The 22603-nt window shown below is 42.1% G+C and overlaps 1 protein-coding gene across 22 annotated transcripts in view; it reads left to right on the forward strand.

Annotated features, from left to right (window-relative positions):
- SOX5 (SRY-box transcription factor 5) overlaps positions 1–22603 on the forward strand; it is a 600060-nt gene that overhangs the window by 555281 nt on the left and 22176 nt on the right. For 19 of the 22 annotated variants that reach the window (XM_063395247.1, XM_063395244.1, XM_063395243.1 and 16 more), the window contains 2 exons: positions 9266–9443; positions 14409–14581. In XM_063395247.1, coding sequence (XP_063251317.1) covers positions 9266–9443; positions 14409–14581 — 351 coding nt within the window. The remainder of the gene's footprint in view (positions 1–9265; positions 9444–14408; positions 14582–22603) is intronic. The other 3 variants (XM_063395234.1, XM_063395235.1, XM_063395253.1) reach the window with 1 other exon arrangement.

Genomic DNA, 22603 nt, shown 5'->3' on the forward strand with positions numbered 1-22603 from the left:
ATCTCTTTTCTTTCAAGGTCTTTGGACTTGTGTCTTGTAAAGTTTTCAGCAGCTGAGGGGTTTTTTTGGGGGGGGGGGAGGGGTTGGTTTTGTTTTGTCTTTTTTTTCCCCTGAATCTTAGCAACTATGAGCATCTTTGCCTCTTCTGTCTGACCACAGCAGGATGAGGGGTCTGTTGCTAATTTGTTTTGATATGGTTCTCTTTGGTGTGTATTCTTTTTGAAATTAATTCCTTTTGCAGGTGTGGGGTTAGAGGTGGTGGTGTGCTCCCAGCGAAGGTGTCATCCACCACAGAGAGGAGGTGGGAGGCTTTGATCAGTGTGCCTTCTGTTTTCTTGTTGTTCATTTAAAATGTACCAGTTTGTAATGCTGTTTGGCTTTGCAGGTCCTTGTTTTATTTCCTTCCAAGTCTTTCCCCGTCCTTTCAGGTTTGTCGTTTTTATTGCTGCTCATTCTGCACTTGCAGGGGATGATTCACTGGAAGGTGGTGGCTCGAGGTTCAGTTTAGGCAGCAGCAAAATCCAGCCCAGTGTCTTGTTTCCATTTTTTAAACAGCCTTTTTATAGGTGGAAGGGGGCATTAATAAGGACACAACTCCACAAATTCAGCCCTCTGGGTTTTATTGGGACAGAATTAAATGGAAGGATTTAAAACAAACGAAAATTAACTGGGGCACAGACCAATGCAGTTTCTAGCCAGCACAACTTGAGGAATACACAGCCACAGATCAAACTGTCTGACCTCTGTCTGCTCTTTTTGCAACTTCTTTTGAAGCAGCTGGACATTTTAGGAGGTTCAGTACAGCATCAAAGAAACTCCCAAACACTGCTCTGAGGAAGAGTGGCTCTGCTCTTCCTTGTGACTCAGCTCTTTACTCACTGTGTGAGATTAGGCAGATCATTTAGCCACTTTGTGCCTTATTCTTCTCAGCTGTAAAATAAGGCAAAAGCTGTCAGAGTAGTTATGAGCTCTAATTAATTAATAATTCATAGGGTACACTGGAGAAGTGATTTTTTTCCTCCCTCTTGTACTTTACTGGTTGCTGTGTATTTCAGTGGGGGCAGTTTGGGAGAAGCAGTTTTCATAGGAGGAATCCTTTTCCTTCCTTTGCCCCACAATTTTGTGATCCTCTCTACTGATTTTTACTGCATGTGATGTGATTTTCATGGTTAAAATTGTGAAAAAACAGTTGTCATCTTCCCCTGCAGGTTTGCAGTGTCTGCTTCAGTCCCTGCTGACCTGTGCCTAAATCACTCCTCCTGCTTAGCCTCTGACCTAAGCATTCATTAATAACATTATAACAAATAAACAGGTGAGGCAGTGATGTGAGAAATTCAGCTGAACAATAGTTTAGGTGCAGAAGGCTGACAGCAGGACCCAAGTCTGGCATGAGGTACAGACAAGGAGAATCCCAAGTGAATATTCTTTCTACTCATGTTTAATCTTTACTCAATATGGACCCTTCTTATTTCAGGACCAACGTGCCAAAGTTTGCTCAGAAGCAACTTCACTGAGATGTTTTTGTATATATGAGGCTGCTGAGTTAAATTTTCACTCACTTAGAGATGCAGAATGGGGAGGAGGTTCTTCATGATGAGGTGCAAGTAAATGTTAAAAGCTCTTAGTTCCTGCAGTTTATTTTCATGCTGTACTGGGAATCCTCTTACTGGGTCCTCTCAGCAGTGTGGCGAGCACCTCTCACTTCTGCTGGTTCCAGTCAAACAGAAGAGCAAATGCCCAGTTAGAAGAGTCATGGTGATAGGACTAAGTAATTTACCTCTTTGTGGCTGAAAAGAGTGCGTGAAGTTTGGATCTGGATTGGGATAAGCATCCACAAGTCATCAGGTTTCCCTAGAGGTTGGTGTGACTGAAAACTCATGATCAAGGCAAATTAGCCCAGAAATCTCATACTGGCCACTTTCCTCAAACACATTGTGCTGTTTGTCTGTGGAGATTACAGGCAGAGCTCACAGGGCTGGTTGGGCATTTTGACAGCCCAAAGCCAGCCAGAAGCTGCAAGTGTGGTTTGGAGGATATGTCTCTGAAGATTTGTGAAACTAAACAAATGAATTTTGGGTAAACATGTGCCAGTCTGTTCCTTCTGCTAAGCTGCAGGTCCTGCTGTGTTCTGTTGGCCCAGCAGCCTGCCTTGTGCTCCACAAGACCCCAGAGGGCAAGGTCCAAGTGCAGTCTTTGCTGAAGACCTTTAAAGAGCTGCTCCTGCGTGCAGAGGTCTGAGCAGGGGCTGCACAAAAGGAGGGCCTTTACCCCAGGCTGTCACTGGATATCGATTTTGAGGAGCAATTCCATAGCTCTGTCCCTAGACATTGCTTGTGGGCTGCCCTGCAGCTGGAACATCCCGCTCTGCCGTGTCTGAGGTAGCAGGAGGGCTGAAATGATCCTAGAATTTTGTATTTTCTCCTCTGTTTTTTCAGCATCTGTGCTCCTTGTGCTATGGAGTGAGGGCTGTGTGTCTCATGCAAAGGTTGTGGGGTGGAGGGAAAGGAGCCTTGGAGGGGCTGCCATGCTCATAAACAGCTCATTTTGCATGCTCCTCTTTGGTTCTTCCTGTATCTGCTTGGGAATTTTGCATACAGCTTTGGGAAACTGCACTGCTAAGTACAAAGTGAAAACCACCCAGCAGCCTTCTGGTTTTTATTGTGACAACGTGCAGGCCAGGCGAAATCAAAGTTTGGGGTTTTCAGGGCAGCAAATTAGTCTGAATGAAGAGTGACTTCTTTCCTGGCAACTGTGCTTCTTGGAAAGAAAAAGGAAAGGGGAGAATGTTTGGGATCTCTCTGAGAGGAAAAAGTCCCCAGAAAATTTCCTCACTGAGAGTCCCCAGTGTTGCAGTAGAAGACTGGAGGAGAAGCCCTCTCTGTCCCAGGTGCTGCAAAACAGATTCATTTAATGTGTTCCTGCACCACTTTTCTCTGTGAACAAGAATGGAGGAGATAATCCTCCCAGTGTATAAATCAGCCTTTGGGAGTAATTTATTCCTCGAGTAATTGAGTAGTTCTCTATAAGCAGACCAGAGAACAAAAGGAGTATTTGTAAGGCAGCTCAGTTCCCTGCTTTGTTTTGAGTCCCATGAATAGGAGTATTTGGGCAGTATCAGAAGGTACTAACTTTGGTTGGGTAACATGCCCTGAGTCCAGAAAGTACCTGCCTTCTGAGAGAAACTCCTTCAGGAAAAGATACTCAGCAAAGCAACACCATTTAAAAAAAAGAAAAAAAAAATTTAAAAAGCTACTCTGGGTACAGTAAGAAATCCAGGCAGATCTTTCAGAAGTTCTGTGCACTCTGCAGAATCAGAAGGAAGGAACACTGTTGTTCCTCATACCTGCCCCCATCCTTTAGTGTCTTTTCCTTTCTAACCAGAGTTTAGTCATACTTTTGGTGCTGAAACTTGGGGGCAAGAACATGATAAAGTGACTTCTCTGAAGCTGAAGAATAATTCTGTTGTGTTTATAACCAAGATCCCTGTTTTTATGTCTCGTGTCTGTTTTTCTACGTAGTTAGAGAAATTTCCACCTTTGCAGGAAGGGACACATTATTCTTAATCAAAACTTGAAAATGTGGCAGGAGGAGGTACAGCTGCAGATGAGCATTATCTAATTCACCCATCCTGTCATGTGAACATCCCTGCTTAATTTAATACAATTATTTCATCAGCGAGGATAATATCAGCAGCGTGATTCATTTATACAACATGTTTTACAACTGCCTTTACCTCTTGGCTTCTTGTTATCACTACAGATAGTTTCACCATGAGTGGCTTTAGAAGAAGGGGAGGGGATGTGGAGGAAGCTGCCAGTGTCTTTGTGTGAGTGTGTGGACAGCTGTAGTCTTGAGGGACACTGATTCCAGAGGATTTTCTTTGCCTCTCTGCTGTTGCACCTCGGTTTGTTGGGTATTTTGGTTAGACATTTCTGGATAAGCAGGAGTCTGGATAAGCCACTGAGTGGCTGCATTGTTCAGTGGGCAACAATAGCATCATTGTCTTCTGCCCCAGACGTGCCAGTGAGTGCTCCATATTTTGCATTTCTATTGAAATGAAGATCTCCAGGAAACAGAACCAGGGTGGGAGGACGAGGCTTTGTTTCTGTTGAGGTGGCAATCTTGTAGAAATCCCCCTCCCTGGCTTCTTGTTTCGAACTCATTTGGCTGTAATTTGTACTGTCAAGGTCGTTTAAACAGGCAGCACGATGTGGTGAATGTGTTCCCAGAGGTCATGAAAAGCCTCTTTAGCAGAGCAGGCTGGGCTGTGCTTAAGCCAGGTCATTTAAGCACATTTGTGTTGCCAGTCAGATGATACCCAGAGCAGTTCATGATTTTGTAATAAACCCTGCAACCTGGACCTTTCAGCGTGTGCCACAGTGGGATCCAGCACTTGGATTTAAATGACAGCACAATAATTCAGGAACTGTATTTTAATAGTGCACTAATCTTAAAATACGTGGAAAGGAGTGAGATTATCAAATCCTAATGAATTGTCTGGATTCTTCCCCACCTTCCCCACCCTCCCCTTTTTCATTCTCTGAGACTGGTTCATTCATGTGGGCCATCAGTCTTTTATTCAGCTCTTGGTGTTGAAATAGTGCCATTTTTAATAAATGGTTTAGAGAGTTTCTCAAAAATCAGATTTTATCCCTTTCGTTTTCCATATCTATTCTCCATAGAGATGAATTAACCTTTTATCCTAGGAGGAAGTAAATAGAGACAGCATGATGGAAAGATTAGAAAAGACATCATTCCAGCCAACTATTTCAAGATTGGTGACAGCAAGTCAGAATTCCTGGGTCTGTCTGAAGCTCTGCCACTGTCACTGTGAGGCTGTGGCCAAATCCCTTCCATTTCCCTCTCTTTCATTTTTTCCTCCCGTGTTAATAAGCACTCTGTGTTAACCTGTGGCATTTCACTTTTTCCAAGGGCCATACAAACCTTATAAAAGCAGTGTGATCCACACTCAACTTGCCAGCAGCATTTCTGTTTGTGTTGCACATCAGGCACTTAAACTTGGAGATTTTCTGTGTCTAAAGTTTAAAATACGACAGCTCAGAGTTATACTAATCCGGGTTGAGTGAAGCTACAAAATACAGCTCTTGAATATTTTATTTACCCCTAAAATTCTGGTGCGGGTGAAGGGTTCTTTCTTTCCTCAAATACCTAGATACAACCTGGAAAAAAATCTAGAGGAAATCAAGCATTTAAAGTTCCCTGAATTCAAGTTTTGGTTGATGAGTCTTCCAGTCCTGGGAAGCAAATGAGTTCTCCCTAAAACAGAAACTTTTCTGAGACAGCTGTGATACAGGGGATGGGAATCTCTTTGCCAATGCTTTGCTTTCTGTGGGTACATTTTATTAGCCCTCCTTCATGTGTTTTTGCTTAATGCTTTATTCTCTATATTTATTTTGTGCATGTGTGTGTTTTGTAAGACAAATGTGCTACTTTTAAAGAGGCATTTCATAACCTTTAATCAAGATCATATTTTATTTTCATCATATCAGTGTTTATATTATTAAAAGCCTTTTGGGTCTTAACGTCTTCTAGTCTCGGCATTAATTGTTTTGGCTGATATATAAATAAATGTTTGACTTTAACTCTTTAAAAAATTCTGGTCTGGGTGAAAACCCCTTTTTATCAATATCATCTTAGAATAGTTGCATTTCAAGAAAAGGCAGGGACCAATCAATGCTTTCTCTAATAAAAAATGAGTGCAGTGAGTAATTCTAGATTCTGTGACCCACTGCATAAAACAAAATATCCTGGCTGTTAAAAATATCATCTACCTGAAGTGAAGATGCTACATCTGGTTTTTATCTCTTATGTCTCTTACTTGCCTGAACTGTCTTATACCCAGCCCTGGCATAATTGGGAAAATTCTGCTAATCTGTAATGTGGCAGAATGTTAGCTGGGAGGTTTTATAGTTAAAAAAAAATAAAGGTAGGCTAACATCTAATTCTCATTGGGGTTACACAGGCTCATATCAATAATGAAAACAGTGCAGTTCTTGATTTAGGCTGGAAGAGCAGAGGATTCTGAATTTATGGCTGCAGAAAGGGAAAAGAGTAAGATGTTTCACCGACTAGGAGTGAAGATCCTAACAGTCATCTTCACACTTACCTTGATTGTATGTTATTACTTGTCCCCCAGATATTTTTTTAGAGTCCTTTGGAATAAATCAGTGTAGTTCCACTACTGTAAAGGAAATGACTGAAGTCATTACCAAATCGTGATGCAACGTAGGATTTTTAATGCATTTGACTTCCAGCAAGGATTTGAGAATGCTCTTTGAAATAACAGAAGTAAAAATGTTATGAAGACCAAGCAGTGAAGTAGTATCATTTTGTAAATATATATAATAGCTGAAAATTGTTTACTTACCCTCCTTTATGAGAACCAAGCTTCTATGACCTCCGATTAATTTACCATTAGCCTGAACACACAATGCCAGTGAATGAAGGGGCAATTTGGAATGACATTTATCAGCTCTGGAACTGTCGACTTCTATTATTTCCACAAGGCCTTCTATTTCTTGGCTTTAGAGAAGGCTGTGCTGACTGGAATGAAGAAGAGCATTCTTACAAACAGCCTCATTGCTTGATGCCTGCAGTGGGGAAAAAAAATACCTTTCCTGTTTCGTGTTAAAGGACATCAGAACCACTGCTCTACAGTGGATATGGACAGGACCTTGCCTTCACACCAGGTTAAAAAAAAGGGAACAGGAGAGCTGAGGAAAGGGAGAAGGAGCAAGAGGAGGGAAGGAAATAAGCTTTATAGGGACAGGATAGCTGAGGGGCTGAGGGAAAAGGATGAGACTGCAAAACCCCTTCATTATGAGGACCTAGGCTGGAGCCCAAGCTGCCTTTGCAGTGTGTGAGAGCCATCCCCATCAGGGACCAGCTGCTGCTCCCTCTGAGCTGCTGCTGCTCTCAGTCAGATTTCCTTTGTGCAGAGAGCACATTGCAGCTTTTAGCACCATAGCTGACACTACTCAGCCCCTTTTGTTGAGACGTACAGCAGAGGTCAGGAATGGAACGCACGTGGAAACCAAACCCTGTTGGGTGGAACTGGAACAAGGCTGTGGGCAGGTCTGCTTTGCTTCTCAGGCTGTCTTCCAGATACATGGCTTTGCTACTCAGGGACCCTTGTCTGGCACAAGGTGGCTGTGTTTGGTTGGTTTGCTGGCTTGTTTGTACTTCAAACTTTTATGCAACCAACTCAGTACTGATTTCACAACATTATAGCTGCACTGTTGTGGGAGTTCTTTATTTTTTAACTGAAATCAGGAGAGCAGAAAAGCAAGTGCCCTTCCATTTGGCTGGCATTTTATTCTAATTTTATTTTATATTTATCTATTGTGTTCTAATACAATGGATTTGTGTTTCTGTAAAGTAACAAATCCCTTCTAAAAATGTCAAATAACAGTTTTACTGGTGACATTTTTAACCCTGCAGCCTAAATCTCCTAGAAGATCAACAGAACTCTGCCATCTAGGTGCCTCATTCACTTCTGAGAGTATAGTACGTAGGCTCCCAAGGCAATTTTATGCACTGATTTTTTCCCATTTATTTTATGCACAAGTTGCCTCCAGGATGGCTTCAGCATCACTTTAAGGATGACAGCTTTGTCCACAATGCCTCTGACAATGTTTATCTGCTATGACTGTCACAAAACTGTGTAGAAATACAACCCAATGTGGAAATATAATCAAATACAACAAAGGTGCTTTGCTCAGGGGCAACGGGAAAGTTACATGACAGCACTTTGCAGAATTATCCTGTGTTTGGAGACGTCTGCATCATCCTTCCACGAGTCATGGGCAGCTGTGAAATTCCTTCTTTACTGCAGCACACCCCCTGTGTGGAAAAGAATCACTGTTATATGATGGTTACAGACTTTGGTGGTAACAGTAAAACACTCAAACACACAAAAAAAAAACCTAAAAAATTAAATTAAATTAAATTAAATTACATTAAAAAAAAAACCAAAAAAAAAAAAAGCCAAAACAAAACAAAAAAAACCCACCACAACCAAAAAACTAAAAAAAAAAAAAAAAAAAAATCACCACACACAAACCAAAAGCTGAGTTTAATCTCACTCACCTTTGCGTTGTTGCAAGTCAGGAATAATTTTATAAAATTAAATATACTTAAAATTTAGGGAGACCAGAATCAGTTTCTTCAGTGCCTAGAGCTGAAACCCAGTTGTCTGATGTAGCATTTCTTGTAGCTAAAGGATGACTTCCCTCAGTTAGTGTCAGACAAGAGCTAAGCTGTTTCTTGATGATTTGATTTAATATCACATCCATTAGTTCTGCTTATTTAAGAGTCAGTTAAAATCACTTCTAAAATGCTCCCCTTGTGGAAAATCCTTTTCTCCCTTCTCTGTTGGTTTGGGTTTTTTTTTTCCTTATTGTATTTTACTTAACAAAATTGTGTTTTATTTAACAAAAATACATTACTTGGCATTTTAATGTTTTTTATAGCACTGTCTGTCACATTGTGTAATCAAGCCAGGTTTAGGAATAATTCCAGTTCCCCTGCAAAAAATGTCACCCAATTTTTTGTGTTTTCACAAAAAAGAATTGCTGAAATCTAGAAGTTCAACTTTGCAACAGATAAAAACATCTAGGGGTATGTGCAAAAATCATCCAGGTTATTGTCTCAGATTTTGTTAAGGTGGAAGAGAAGTATTTATTTCCTGTGGTGTTTTTGTGGTTGGAATTCTAAGTCTGGGAAGTTCAGGGGGAAACAGGGGGAAGAAAACCCCAAGAAAAGGTACACAAAAGGAAAAAAGGAAAAAAAAAGCCTTTTAAAAAAACTCGACTGAACCCCCATTCACTTGTTTGCCCAGTTTGGCTAGTGGTGGTTGAGTTTTAAGTGAAGATGATCTTCAGTTTTTACTTCATTAATGAGTATAAGATTCAAAATAAAATATAACTGTCAAAGTGCTCTTTATTTTCATGATAGAATCAAATGTCTTGTTGATGGGAACCATTCCTTCAGAGACAACTCTCACACAAATCGCAGAAGGATGATGTTCTCTGATCGTGTCACATTAATTTTCCAGTTTATCAGTCATTTCAGTTCCAAACCAGAGCGACAAGATGGTATCACATTTGATCTTCATATATGTGCTATATATGATAGAAGCTCTCAGGTTTAGGAGTTCACGCGGTGGAGCCGCTGTCTGTGCTCGGGCGGTGCTGTGCCAGCAGCAGTTTGGTGATAACGCTCTTGTCTCCTCTGCTTCTCGCAGGATGAAGTGGCCCAGCCTCTGAACCTTTCAGCCAAACCCAAGACATCCGATGGCAAATCTCCCACGTCCCCCACCTCTCCTCACATGCCAGCTCTGAGAATAAACAGCGGGGCCAGCTCGCTAAAGTCCTCGGTGCCGGCAACATTAGCGAGTCCTTCGGCCAGAGCCAACACAATAGGTGAGCTCAGTCGTGTGTGTCCCTCTGATAAAACCAGGGGATGGAAAGGGGCTCTGATCAGTGGGCCAAGAGCTGGAACAGGTTAATCAGAACACTCCAGTTGGTTGGTGTGGGTGAAGGAACTCGCAGAGACTTTCCTTTCACCAGGGGTGTCTTAACTTTCACAGACCCAGAAAACAGAGGCCTGTGTTATTGCAGTGCCACTATTGGACATGAAATAAAAATGATTGACCCCAGTCAGCAGGCAGAAGAGAATCAGGAGGCTTTATTTATTTTATTTATTTATTTATCAGGAGGCTAATTCATTCAGCCTTTTTATAACATGGTGCGCTAAAAAGGCGCATTATTAGTCCATGGGATGGACACCTTTCTCCATTGGTTAAGGAACACAAACAACACCTGGGAGAGAGGTTGTTATGGGAAAGGAATATTGTTTACTTAGAAATGTTATGGGAAGAATGGTTATTTACACAAAGTTGTTTGGGAAAGCAAAAGCTGTTGAAAAGTTTCCCTTGGAAAAGCCAGCAATTCTCAGGCTTCAGAAATATCAGGCCCACATTTCAGATGCTGCTTTAATTTCTAGTAAATGCTGGTTTTTAATGGCACACGTTAAAGACTGTGACCTGTCTAATGGTGGGCATTGAAGACCCGTGATATTGCACTGTGTCATCTAAAAGTGATGGATGGACTTCCAAAAACATCTCTTTAAGTTAAAAGGCTATATCTTTCCAAAATTACAACTTTAACCCTTAGTCCGTCCAAATGCTGAATTTTACCTCGGTGTAATAAGCAAAACAATCACCGTGTTCATTCAAGAAAAACCCAAATTTGTTGTTCCATGCTGCAAAAATTCTTGACTGGCTGTTTTTAACATCGTTCCAGAAAATAGTGATAATTCTTCCTCCTGCCAAAATTATGTCTTTGCCTAAAGACCATCTAAATAGTATCAGTCTTCTTGGTAAATTCATAAATCTGATGTGTTAAAGGGACTGCTCTTTGTGTGTATAAGGAAAATGTGTACACACCCCATTCTTAAGCCTCCTAACTGAAATGTTGTATTCCATGAGGTGATTGAGTGAATCAAGATTTCATTTTGTAAATCGAGCTCTGTTTTGGGAATTGAGTGAGGCAGATGTTCTTTTTCTACTGTCTGTTGTGTTCCTCTAAAGCATCTTCTGCCTGGCCACTTTCAGGGATAGCACAAAACCCCAAAAGAAGCCACAGGTCAAACCTCTCAGAAGCTCTGTGTGTGATACAGCAGTGCTAGGCAGTAAAACCTACTTGGTGTGACACATTAAAATTATATAAATATTTTTTAAATATCACATTACTAATTGTTAGTGTCTGTGTTGTGATTAACCCTACACTCTTTAACTGTGATACGCAGTAATGTATTTCATCTTTAATTTGCTTGACCCTGCTGTTCTCTGTGCACAATGCATCGAATTTCATTTTTTCCACTTTATATTTTTTGTCCTTGAGTAGAGGGAACATCATATTTTGATGGGAAGTTAAGCATCTGCCTCACATTCCAGTGGCAAAACATCTCTTGTTCTCCCCTCTCCAATCTTCTTTCCCTACACACCTGACATTTTCCATAGGTTTGAGACCCCTGCAATTTACTTCCTTTAACAAGGTGCAGATTTTGAAATGCTGTACCTTTAATGAGTGATAATGTAATTGGATAAAAGCTGCGAGGATGAACAGAGCTTTAAAGGTCACTCTTGTAAGGAGAATTAATGTGTTATACCATTAATAAACCATGGAAAACTGTGGAGCAAAAAGATAACATACTTAAGTTATTGTTAATGACACAGAGTTCACTGCTGTATATCTCTCTGCTACAAATATAGAAAGTGACTTTTTGAGGTTGCTGAGCAGTATCTGTGCATGCTGTATATATAAAGATAAGCTGTCTTTAGCTGGTGCTGGAGCTGGATGGACACGGTGTACTTCCAGCAAAGGTTTATCCTTTAATGGAGGACTGCAAGAAGGAAAAGCTCCTGAACACCATGCAAATTCTGCTAACTGCTAGGTCAGATCCAACTCAAGTTACAGCAAGTGGGACTCATTGCCACGGTGAAACTGTTTGGTGATGTTGAAGTGAGCGTGAAATTTCATGTCACTCCTCCAGCAGCAGCTACACCATGAAAAATCTTGATAGCCATTTCAGCCAAGCTGCAAAGGTCCCTAACATGGTAGGGAAACTGGATCACTTTCTCATCCTGAGCAATGAATCAGTCTCCAAAAAGCCACTGGGACACACTCAGTCATTTGTCAGACAGTTACCTCCACCATGGGGTGATTGGAGCTGTCAGCACCAGGCACAGGTTGTCTGTCCTGGGTGTGCTCACCCACCTTGCTGGTTTGCAGCTGAGCTGTCACCTTTCACCACCTTTAACTTCAGACCAAAACCATTCTCTGAAACAGTTCTTCAGGATCCTTGGCTCCCATGACACGGAGAAATAAATGCCCGTGTGCTCTTCAATTTTCTTTTGGGGGACATGAACTCAGAGATTATCAGCATAGCTGCACTCAGGCATACAGCTCCACAGCCCTTTGAGAGCTATCCCTATAGCATATAAATTGTGCTACAGACTGAGCAGTCACAAATGTCATGGCTTCATGTATGACTTTAAATCCAAGCATTTCTTTTTGGGAACAGGCATATGTCCGTGTACTAAAAACAGAAACAACTTCTCTCTGCTCTTTGCCATTATCTGCAACATCTCTGTGCTAGTTTGGCAATCCTTGGAACTAAGTTCATTTTATGTAATGCAGTTCCCCTCTCTGTCAATAATTCACCACCTACCCTAAACAACAATAATTTACATTCAACTCGCTTCTATATTAATCATTTCCCTGCACACCAGCATCTTGGCAGCTACTGAAAAACATAAGGAGTGCTTGCTTTTATTCACTGTCATGTGCCAAACTGTCTCAAAGATAGCAGTATTCAGGAAAAGCCAAATAGTCTGGAGAAGGGCATGAATTCCAGTTTCTAGGCAAATTTGGCTCCGTTACAGATTGAAAGTATTATACCTAGACAACAGCAAAAGCAGCACTAATACTGCTGTTTGTTTATTTGCTTCCTTTTTAATTTATTCTGACTACATGCAAGGTTGAGCAGATGCAAAGGTTAACAGATGCAAACTGGGGAAGAAACCAAGCAAGTTGGTGAAATGGAGATTAAAAAAAAAAAAAAGAAAAATCAGCTGGTAGCACTGTGCTGGTGTAGGCTGTGTTCTTCCTTATGCTGGGAAAACTGGAATTACTGGAATTCCATTGGCTGGGAATTACTGAACTGGGTCATTTGATAAAAGCAATGTGGATCAAGTTTTTCATATAAAACTGTTCTTGGGGTTTTAGCCAAAAGCTAGCTGCTGGTACAATTAACAACAATCAAACTGCACAGGAACTTTCCTTTCTAGCTTTTGTTCTCCAAGGAGGACGGAAGTACCAGTCCCACTCTGTCCGTGGTCTAAAAAAAAACAACAATAAAACCCCAAACCAAACTAAAACCCTGACAGCAGCACAGCACTGAACTAATCTGACATCAGCTTCTTCCCCAGAAATGTTTTAAGCAGCAAGACAATGTCCTGCGTTTTTGGCAATCAGCAGATCAGATAGAAGAGTCTAGCAATACAACAGGGATGTGTAATCTGACATGATTAGACAAGGCTCTTTAGGAACAGAACATTCATAATTGAGACAAAGAAAGAGTATTAATAACACTTTCCTAACACGGCAGTTAGCCATTTTATATTTCCTTTCTTTAATCTTAGTGTTTTTCAACAAATCATGGGATTTAATAGCGTGTTTTGGCAGATTAGAGGATTTATGGCCCAGATGTTTTTTGTTCTAAAAATGGATTAGGGTGTAAAGTTTGCTGGAATCCATGGAACATGTTGAGGCAAGCCGGTCATTTTGTGTGTGATTAGTGCCTGCCTTCTGTCTCACAGTCCCTCCATCTGTCACAATTCACCAATGGATCTGGTTAGATTTAGCCTCATGTCACAAACAGAAGTCCCTTTTCTGGGCAATTTCATATTACAGATTCATTTTATGCCGTTTTTATGCCCTAGTTAAAAGACAGAAAGAAGTGTGCGCGCGTGTGTGTGCGCACACGTGTGGGGATGTGCAGGGGGAGAGAAGGGAGATGGACAGATATTAGCCTCTACTTTAATATCTGAAAAATACACTGGGGCTTGGAGCCTCCCATCAGTATTCCATCCTGCAAATCACATGCAGATCATAATAAGTATAATCTACAGCACGCTAAAGGAAAAAAAAATGACAAAGTGTCAACATTTAAAATTAAATAGTATTAGCTTTGCCGGTGAAGCTTGTACAATTTTAAAAGGAAATAATTCAGTGACTACTAAGGCTAAGCCCTGGGCTGTGAATTTGCAGCAAAACAGTGGACATTTGACCTACTATTAGCAGCATGAATAGGAGTGGGGATGTAGGTCTGTGTAGCTGTGGTTTCTTGTACATTTATGAATGACAGGTGGTGGTGGGGAGTATTCAGGGGATGAGGTTTTTCTTCTCAGCCATTATGCATTTCATATGTATAGCAAACCACCGCCACCTGTGGTTTATTTTAATGTATTCACAAGTTTTAAGAAGGGGAAGAATGAAACGGTCTATTTTTAAGAGTTTGGGATTGCTGGCATGATCAAAGCTTCCCCTAACTCTTATCCAGTTACATCCTGCTGCATGCAAAGCACAGGGCAGTGTCAGGGAAAGATTGAAACTAATGGGATCAAATGGCAGGAACGGGGTTTTGGCACCCAGGTTCCTCATGCTTTATGTCCAGGTGGCTCTGTCATAACAGCAGCAGAATGGCAGAGCACGGCCAGGTTTGTGGGCATTGCCTTTTTTTAACTGTTTCTCGTTGATAACAATAAGCCGCATTCCACCGACAAAAGCTAAAGTGTTTTCTTGTAACTTTCTTTTTTTAAGACATCCTTTCTTCTATCACGTCGTCAGGTTATTTAAATGACCACGATGCTGTTACCAAGGCGATCCAGGAGGCCCGGCAGATGAAGGAGCAGCTACGGAGGGAGCAGCAGGTGCTGGATGGGAAGGTGGCCGTGGTGAACAGCCTGGGTCTCAATAACTGCAGGACAGAAAAAGTGAGTTTCCCTGACTCCTTCTGCAAAGGGTCAGCGTGTTCATTTGCCTCTCCCCACACATGCACGGGTTCTTGCTTCCTTCTCTTCCTCCTTTTTCTTATTCTATTTTTCCTTCCGTGTTTTTGAAACGGAATAGTTCAAAAACAAAGTGAAACGCAAAATGAAAACCACAGCCAAAAGATGACATGAAAGATAGACCAGGAGACCCCTGGGGGAGAGTGGGGAGGAGGCAGAGACAGTTAAAGCCCTCACGAGAACTTTGGAGACCACTAATTCTCTGTTCCAGCCTGTCAACATGTATTAGGAGAAGGTGATCTTGGAAATCTCTGGGTCTAAGTGGAAATCTTGCTTTATGGAAATGCTTACATGTGTTTGTGAGATGAGCTGGATTTGAAAATATTCAAGCTCCTTTAGGAGCATAAGCTTTGCTGATACTCAGGCTCAGCTTCTGGGTATTTAGCCTTGTGAGGTCGTCATATATGATATTTTGTGACCATTGCAATGCAGCACTGTCATGTCATGTTAGATGACTTAACAAAATTGAAAAGCGGAGAATTGACAACACAAACTGCACCAAATATTTGCAGTGAAACTTAGAGGCAGCAGAACATATGGGCCTTACCACCTTCTGCTTTTGGACTGGCCTGTGAAGCTGTGCTACAACAAAATACCAACAAAGTGGATATTCTCTAGTAAAATTTGTATGTGCTCTAGCTGTCGCGTGTGTCAGTGAGGTTGTGATTTGCTTCTCTTCTCTGTAAGTGCCTGCTGTCTTTCTGTGCACTGCCTTGGCTTATGGAGGGTAAATAGACCTGCCAGTGCTTGCTGCCACACTTACAGTGAGCTGTCCTTAAAATGCTGCCACCTAAGATACACATCTCAGCACCGTGTGCTTAGCAAGGCTCTTCTCCTCTGTTCTCTCCTTCCCTGCAATATTTTCTGAGGTGAAAAAGGATCCCCATTGTCACATTTGGTGTCAACTACATTGAATTGAAACCACTTCCACTGTAAGGTCTTGTGCAAGTCAGTGAGACAGGCAGATAAATAGATTGAATAAAAATGATCAGCTATTTAGCAGAAACCTGAAATCCAGTCGTCCTAGGAAGCTTGTGAGTCAAACAATATTGCCCAGAATGAGCAGATTGCTAATTTGGATAGCTTTCCACTTTCCCTGGTTTTAGATGGAGTTTGATCAATAAGCTGTGAGAAGCCAGCAGCCTGCATAATGAATGTTAAATGTACATGTGAGTCTCTCACCGCTGTACTTTTTTCCTCAGCCCGTCCTGGGTGTCAGCGATGTAGAAATGACTCCAATTTCATGCACTTTCTGCAGAGGAAGGGGAAGGAAAAAAGAGGTCAGTGTGATAGGTATCTGGCAGCACACACACTCTGTCTCAGAAGAAAAAGGGTGCTGCTGTGGGGAGAGAGAAAGAAAGAGAGGGATGGAGCGTGTTTACGGCATTTCACAGAGAGGAGCACCAGAAGGGAAAAGGGAAAAGCAGAGTGTCAGATATAAGAAGAAGTGATCACAAGCACAAAGGAATTTATATTCAAATATTTAAGCATTCTTGAAAGGATGCTCGGAGCAGAAATTCCTTTTCTCTGCTCCCCGTGTAGAAATGACTTTAACACTCAGCCAGATGCTAATGCAAAGTGACTCAAGCTATTCCTCGCAAGCATGGCTAAATTGCCGTTATTTGTTAAGCGCATTGAATTCAGCTGTGGATACAGCAGTTGGTTGCATTCAGAAAGCATCTGTACCCTTTTTTTTTTTTCCTTTTTCCTTTTTTTTTTTTTTTTTTTAAATCCTCCAAAGCAGAGGCAACTCTACCTATCTCCCCCCTCTCCTCCCTTGCGCTGGCTGGGAATTGTCAAGTGACAACCGACCAAATCCTTTTGGACAGGAAGCCTTCATCCTGAGTTCTATATACTTGCAAAGCAGGCCTTGTGGTTGGATCAGGAAGCCCATTAAAAGCACTTTGATGGTATGGAAATTCATCTTCATGAAGCACCCAGGCCCCTAAGCAGCATGCTGTTTAGCTGTGGTTACAGATCAGTCATTCACATCGGAGGGCAGTAATTGTGCTGACGGCTTGTTCGGCAATGGAAGCACATAAAATAATCCCAGGCCCTCCACCATGGCATTGGGAGTTAATCTTCTTTAATACAGATCAGCTGTTGTTCTAACACATGACTTTATGCTGGCTCTAGTGACTCTGCACAGCCTTTTGATTAAGTAACAGGAGTGGAACCATCTGCATTCACTTTATTCTGCTACTTTCCTATTCTTGGGATTCTCCTTATTCCTTCTGTTTTCACTTCACACCCTCAACCTCAGTTGAAGTTTATTTTCCTCTCTAATTCATACCTCCTGGTGGGCTCGTGCAGGGCAGACAGGGGTTCTTTTACAAGGTAGCAGGAAGAAAAAGTGGTTTGCTCAATAGGGAATTTTTCTAAAGCAACTGTAGGCTCTGGGGGTTTTGGTTCAATTAATGCCAAAACTTTATCAGGACTCACTGATTTGAACTTGATGCTCTCAGAAGTGTTTTCCAACCTAATTGATTCTGTGATTTATTTTAGTATGTGGAGTTCATATGACTAACAATCCAACTTCTGTAAATTTTGTGTCTTTTTGCTGTAGGACTTCAGTGTTTTCTCACTAAGAGCAACATTTGAGAGGAAAGCAAGTATTGCCATTTTAAATTAAACTCAATTCTGGTTTTCTCTGTTTTCAGAGACAGAGAATTAGATAGCTGGGAATGTGGTTAGCAAGAAGTAGTGCTACAGTTTTATTATGGAGTTGCCCTTTTCAGAAGCTCAGGGTATCCACCATGGGACCTAGTGGCAGCCCCTGAACTTTTGAGACATCATGTCTGTAATTTTTGCTTCCTGACCAGAGAATTTGAGATGGGGAGAATTAAGAGAGCATTAACCTAATGTATATCTATGTGTCCCTGGGTTTATTAGTACTTAGAAATGCACATTATTATTTATAGATAACAAACACTCGTTTGGGCTATCCCAGATTTTTCTCCCTTCTTTGCTGCAGTGGGCAGTGTACTTTTGGAGACCTGTGATTCTCTGAGACCTGTTGAACTTTTTGTTGCAAGAATTGCTTCTGCAGTCTCTGCTGAAGCTCTTTGGGTGTCCTGTTTTCTTGCTCATGTTCCCACATGGGTTGATCCCTGTGCACAGCCAGACACGCCAGCTAAGGCAGTAGTCAGACAGGAATTTTGGGGAAGTAGAGTGAAACTGTATAAAAAGAGTCATACATAAGAAAATATTTTTAAAAATGGCTAAGATGATTTGGGTGAGTCACTTTTTGGGCATCCAACTTGGACCATCTTGACGGATTTGATTTTCAGAGGATTACAGTAAAAACTTCGAGCATCACAAAGAACAGGGATTTGACTAAAACCTATTTTAATTGCAAATGCAGTAAAACATATTTTTACATTACTTTTCTTGGAAACATTTCCTTGTATAAATGAGAGGAGTGTGTTTTTGTGGTTTCTTGGAAACCCGAGAGCGTAGCTTTATTTGTAATTGTCATCTACAGTTAATTATAGCTTGATACCTACTATACATAAACAGTGTTACCTGTTAGAGCTCAGCTTGTCAGCTGGGGTGAACACCACGACAGGCAGCACCAACAGGGAGCTCTGGCCTCTCTGTTCAGCCCCACAACTGCGAGGGGGATGTACACAAACACAAAGAGGCAGCAGCATGTGTGTGCCTGCATCCCAGCCTGCAGCACACTCCTTCAGGGATGCCCAACACAAACACAGCGCCAGCCAGGAGCTCCCTGCCTGCAGCCAGGGATGCTCTCAGGGGTGTCCTGGGTGACACAGGAGGAGCAGGGCACACAGGCGGGTGTCTGAACTGGTTTCTGAGTGCTGGCAGTGGCTGGGACAGCTGTGTAGGGACACACAGGAGCCTTTCTGATGGGTAGGGATGGAGTCGCACTCCCAGCTGAGTCCATTGGAATACCGCCCCCCAACCCTGTGCTGGGGGTGTGTCTCAACCTGTGGTACAAGTTCTCCCTGCCATTGCTTGGAGTGTGTCCTTTTAAAGGGCTCTGACACGTGCTTGTCTGCTGGGTTGTGACTAAACAGCTATTTGTAACAATATTTATTCCAGCGTTGTAAGCAGGAGCCGATTACTCATGCTGATGGAACACCGGGTTCAGGATGCCTTTCCTCCCATTCCCACTCACCCTCCTCCCACCATCCTCCCCACTCCCACCCCCTCCTCTCCCTCTTCCCCTTAAGAAAGTGCCAAACATGAAATGACAGTGACCAATGTTGACTTAATGTGGATGTTTAATAATGAAAAAAGTGTGTCAGTTCCAGCGTTAGTTACAAATGGCAGAAAGTATATCAGGTGGCAGCCCTGTAATAATTTTACATCCATCATTCCCTCTGATGCCTCGCTGGCTGCCTGATGGATGGGGATAGCAGAGTTAACTCTTCAGAAACCACTGTGATCTGCTGAGCTGAAATGAATTTTGTCCCTGCTCTCCTCCTCTTGGGATGAAGGGGAATATTAAGAATCTCAAACCCGCAGTTCCTGCTGCCTTTGAGAAATAAAACACTGGAGCTCACTTTACTAAACACATAAAGAGCAGTTGGTTTAACACATGACATTTAAATTTTTCTTGCAGTGGAGAATTTTGCTTCAATAACTTTTTTTCTTCCCCTAACGGTGAGATTTGAACCAGAAAGTTAAGGGAAAATCGCAGGACAGAAGGGCAGGCAGGAGAAGAAGAGAGAAGGGTTGGTAGAACAGACTGTAACCCTGTTCCTGCTGCGGGCACTGAGAGCGTGGGTCACACTAGATTAGTTGTTGTTGTAATGTAGAGTAAGTTGTAATGATTGAAATTGGGACCTGGTGCAAGCCAGGCTTCCCAAACAGGAGAAACCCACTGAAAATTAGTCCAGAGTCACAGTAAGAAGTCACATCATAAGCCAAATCCCCTTGCAAGAGTTGAAACCTGCCCAATTTCATAATCTCTGTCGAATTTTACTGGAAAATTTTACCTCAGCATTCTCAAGGACTGTCAGAGGCTGTGTCACCCACAGATATTGCACACATCCACGCTTCCCCCTGCAAGTTCAGCAGACCTCATAGATACATCCTGCAGCCCACTCTGTTCCTCACTGGCCTGTAAAACTTCAGCAAAGCTGATCACTGTAATATTTTTTTTCTCTTCTTGCTGGGTGTGAGCAGAGTTCTGTTTGGAGTGATGGTTGTACAGTGTGGGGACAGGTTGTGTCTTGCAGACAATGACCTGTTGGAGTCCCACAGCACAAAAGTTAATGTGTTATCCTAAAAGCTGTATATCCCCCTCTTATTACACCTCTCCCTACTCTCTTTCTAAGTTTCTTTCACTGAGGTTCTCTGCCAGCAGAAATCTTTGTGTAGGGATTGCAGGGCTCTTTCTTTGTGCTATCAGCACAGAGTTTTCAAAACATGTGACAAGTCAAGCAGGTATTATCCATCACCCGTCCATCACCCAGGTGTCAGACTCCCAGTAAGCCCAGTCAGCAGCCTCAGCAGGATCAAGGAGTCCTCTTCACCTGGGCTACTGTACCCACTGCAATTTCTGCTGAAACTTCTCACAAATTTAATTTAAAAAACCACAGGTCAGGCTTGCACGCTGCAAAGATCAAGATTGGTTTTGCCCAACATTAAGCAATAAACATTTTGATTCACTTCAGCTGAAAGTTTATCCACTTATTATCTGTCCCCCTGCTTCCCTCCCCCCTATTTATTCTTTTTTTTTTCATTTGCTTTGTGGAGCTTGTGTATATTTATATTTACAGCCTCTGCATTTAATGGCCACATGCCTTGTTTTCACAGATGGCCAGTGGAAGAGCTCCCCTCCCCCTTTTCTTTTAGTGAAGCCTGCCTTTGGTTTGGCTGCTTTTGTCACAATGCCACTACTCTCACTTAGCAAGTGCCTACGCTTAAGAGGGAGAGATTCTGCAGTGAGGACTTCTCTTATTCCCCCAAGAATTTTAGCTCTTCATTTTAAAACACCACTTTTTTTTTTCCCCCCTCCTGGTTGACCATCATTTATTAAATGCCCAGATGCATTTTTCAAGGAGGAGATTAAGTGTGGATATTTATGTGTGTCCTTAGTGCCTTGTGACGGCAGGGCTGCATGGGCAGGGTGAGCTAATAAAAAATGAAGCCTGCAGAGGGAGGGATGGGTTGTGCCCACAGATGTGTGTGTGAAACTCCAGTTGAAGCCAAGGAGAGCAGCAGGCAGAGAGGCAAGGGAAGAACCTGCAGTAGCTGCTGAAATCCAAATGGGAATTGAGACTTTGTTCACTCCGAAGGGCAGAGATTGGAAACATTCACAGCCTGGTGTGGGTCAGGGAGGACTGCAGCTGTTTGTGCTGTTGTGGAAGTTTTATGAAACCCAATAAAGATGGATCGACTTCCTCCTGAAAGAACAAACATAAGTGATGTGGAGTTCTTGTTACGACTTTGGAGCTTTTTGAGTCCTTGGGTTTAAGTTCTAAGCTCTGCCCCACAGCCATGGGAGCTTATTACTTCCTGGGATTTTTTTATTATTTTTACATAATCACATGTCTCAAGTCAGTGGGGCTGTCAGCCCATTCATGGACTCCAGCATCAGTGCAGTACCTCTCTTCAGTGTAATAGAGGCTGGGCCTGATTATTCTGTGGTTTGTGTCTATTTGGGCTCCTGAGGGATCAGCCTGACCTGTTCAGCAGGGCTGGAGGAAGTGTAAGGTACATCAGCCTTAATAATTTGAATACCTTCTATGGAAAAATGGAAATAAAAGTGGTGTAATGGCTGTGCAGTGGAGTAGCCTATTGTTTATTAAACAATTGCCAGGAAAGCAGAGAGAGTGTGTTCTTGCTTTCTCTTTGCATGCCTGCAGACCCTCCTTCCCAGGAAATCCTGTGTGGGTTGTGATTTTCGTCCTGTTTCATTTTTAGTGTGCCACCTCTCTCCCCCAGTTAATGTTTTCTTTCCACCCTGATCAGCTGACAGCACACAGCTTTCTGACTTGCTGTGAAGTCCCTGATTAAAATTTACATGGCACATTTCATCCAGAGACCTCGAAACTCCTCACAGTGGTGGGAAAGCATCACTACCTCCATCCTGTGGAGTTCAGGAAATTAAGGTGCAGTGACTGAACAATTCACAGGGAGTTACAGGCCGTGTCAGCCCAAGAAGCAGTCTGGATGAGAAACTGGGTCATGGAACTCTTAACCTATTTGCAGTCAGCAGATTACAGCTGGATCTGGTTGAGGTCAATGCCTGTGCCCGTGCTGTAACAACTTTCCTAAGAAGGAAACATCATTCTGCTTTGATTTCCTTTTCCTTTTTATTCCTTCTTCAAAATAATGGGCTGGGCCAGTCCTATGTGCATGTTCATGTAAAAGTCCTGACTTGCTCTGTCTCTCAGAGATCACAAGGAAAGAGAAGCAGGACCTCAGTGTCCTCTGGAATCGCTACTTCCCATCAGTTTGTTTCCAAGCCAAATAATACACTGTGAATGAAGTAAACCTTTCATTCTTTCTCAGATAAAGATTTTTTAAAACACAAAAACACACCAAAAAACCCCAAAACAAAATAAGCAAAAAAAAAATCCCACAACATATTAGGGGCCTGACCCTTGCCAAGTTGCTGAGGATTTTCCTCTTTTTATTTCAGTGGACTCTGTCATCCCTCCAGTGCTTTTAAAGATACTGGCTTGAGAACCCTTAGAAACCAAAGCCCTGTGTCCACAATACACAACAAAGAAAAATGATTGTATGAGTTCCAGCAAATTCTTTCTGTGAATGGGTGTCTGTTCCTGAGAGAAGAATAATTAAATGTCAAGGTCTTCATGGTCATTCTGGTCTTTTCTCTATAACACCTCATAAGGAACCTCTCTAGTGAGTCTGTAGAACACCTCCTGTAGATTGCAAATCAGATGCAATGATTTCTAGGCAGTATTAAAGCAATATGGATTTTAATAAGTACTGTAAACCAAAAGATAT

The sequence above is a fragment of the Prinia subflava genome, chromosome 4 (assembly GCF_021018805.1).
Source record: "Prinia subflava isolate CZ2003 ecotype Zambia chromosome 4, Cam_Psub_1.2, whole genome shotgun sequence".
In the NCBI taxonomy this organism is placed as follows: Eukaryota; Metazoa; Chordata; class Aves; order Passeriformes; family Cisticolidae; genus Prinia; species Prinia subflava.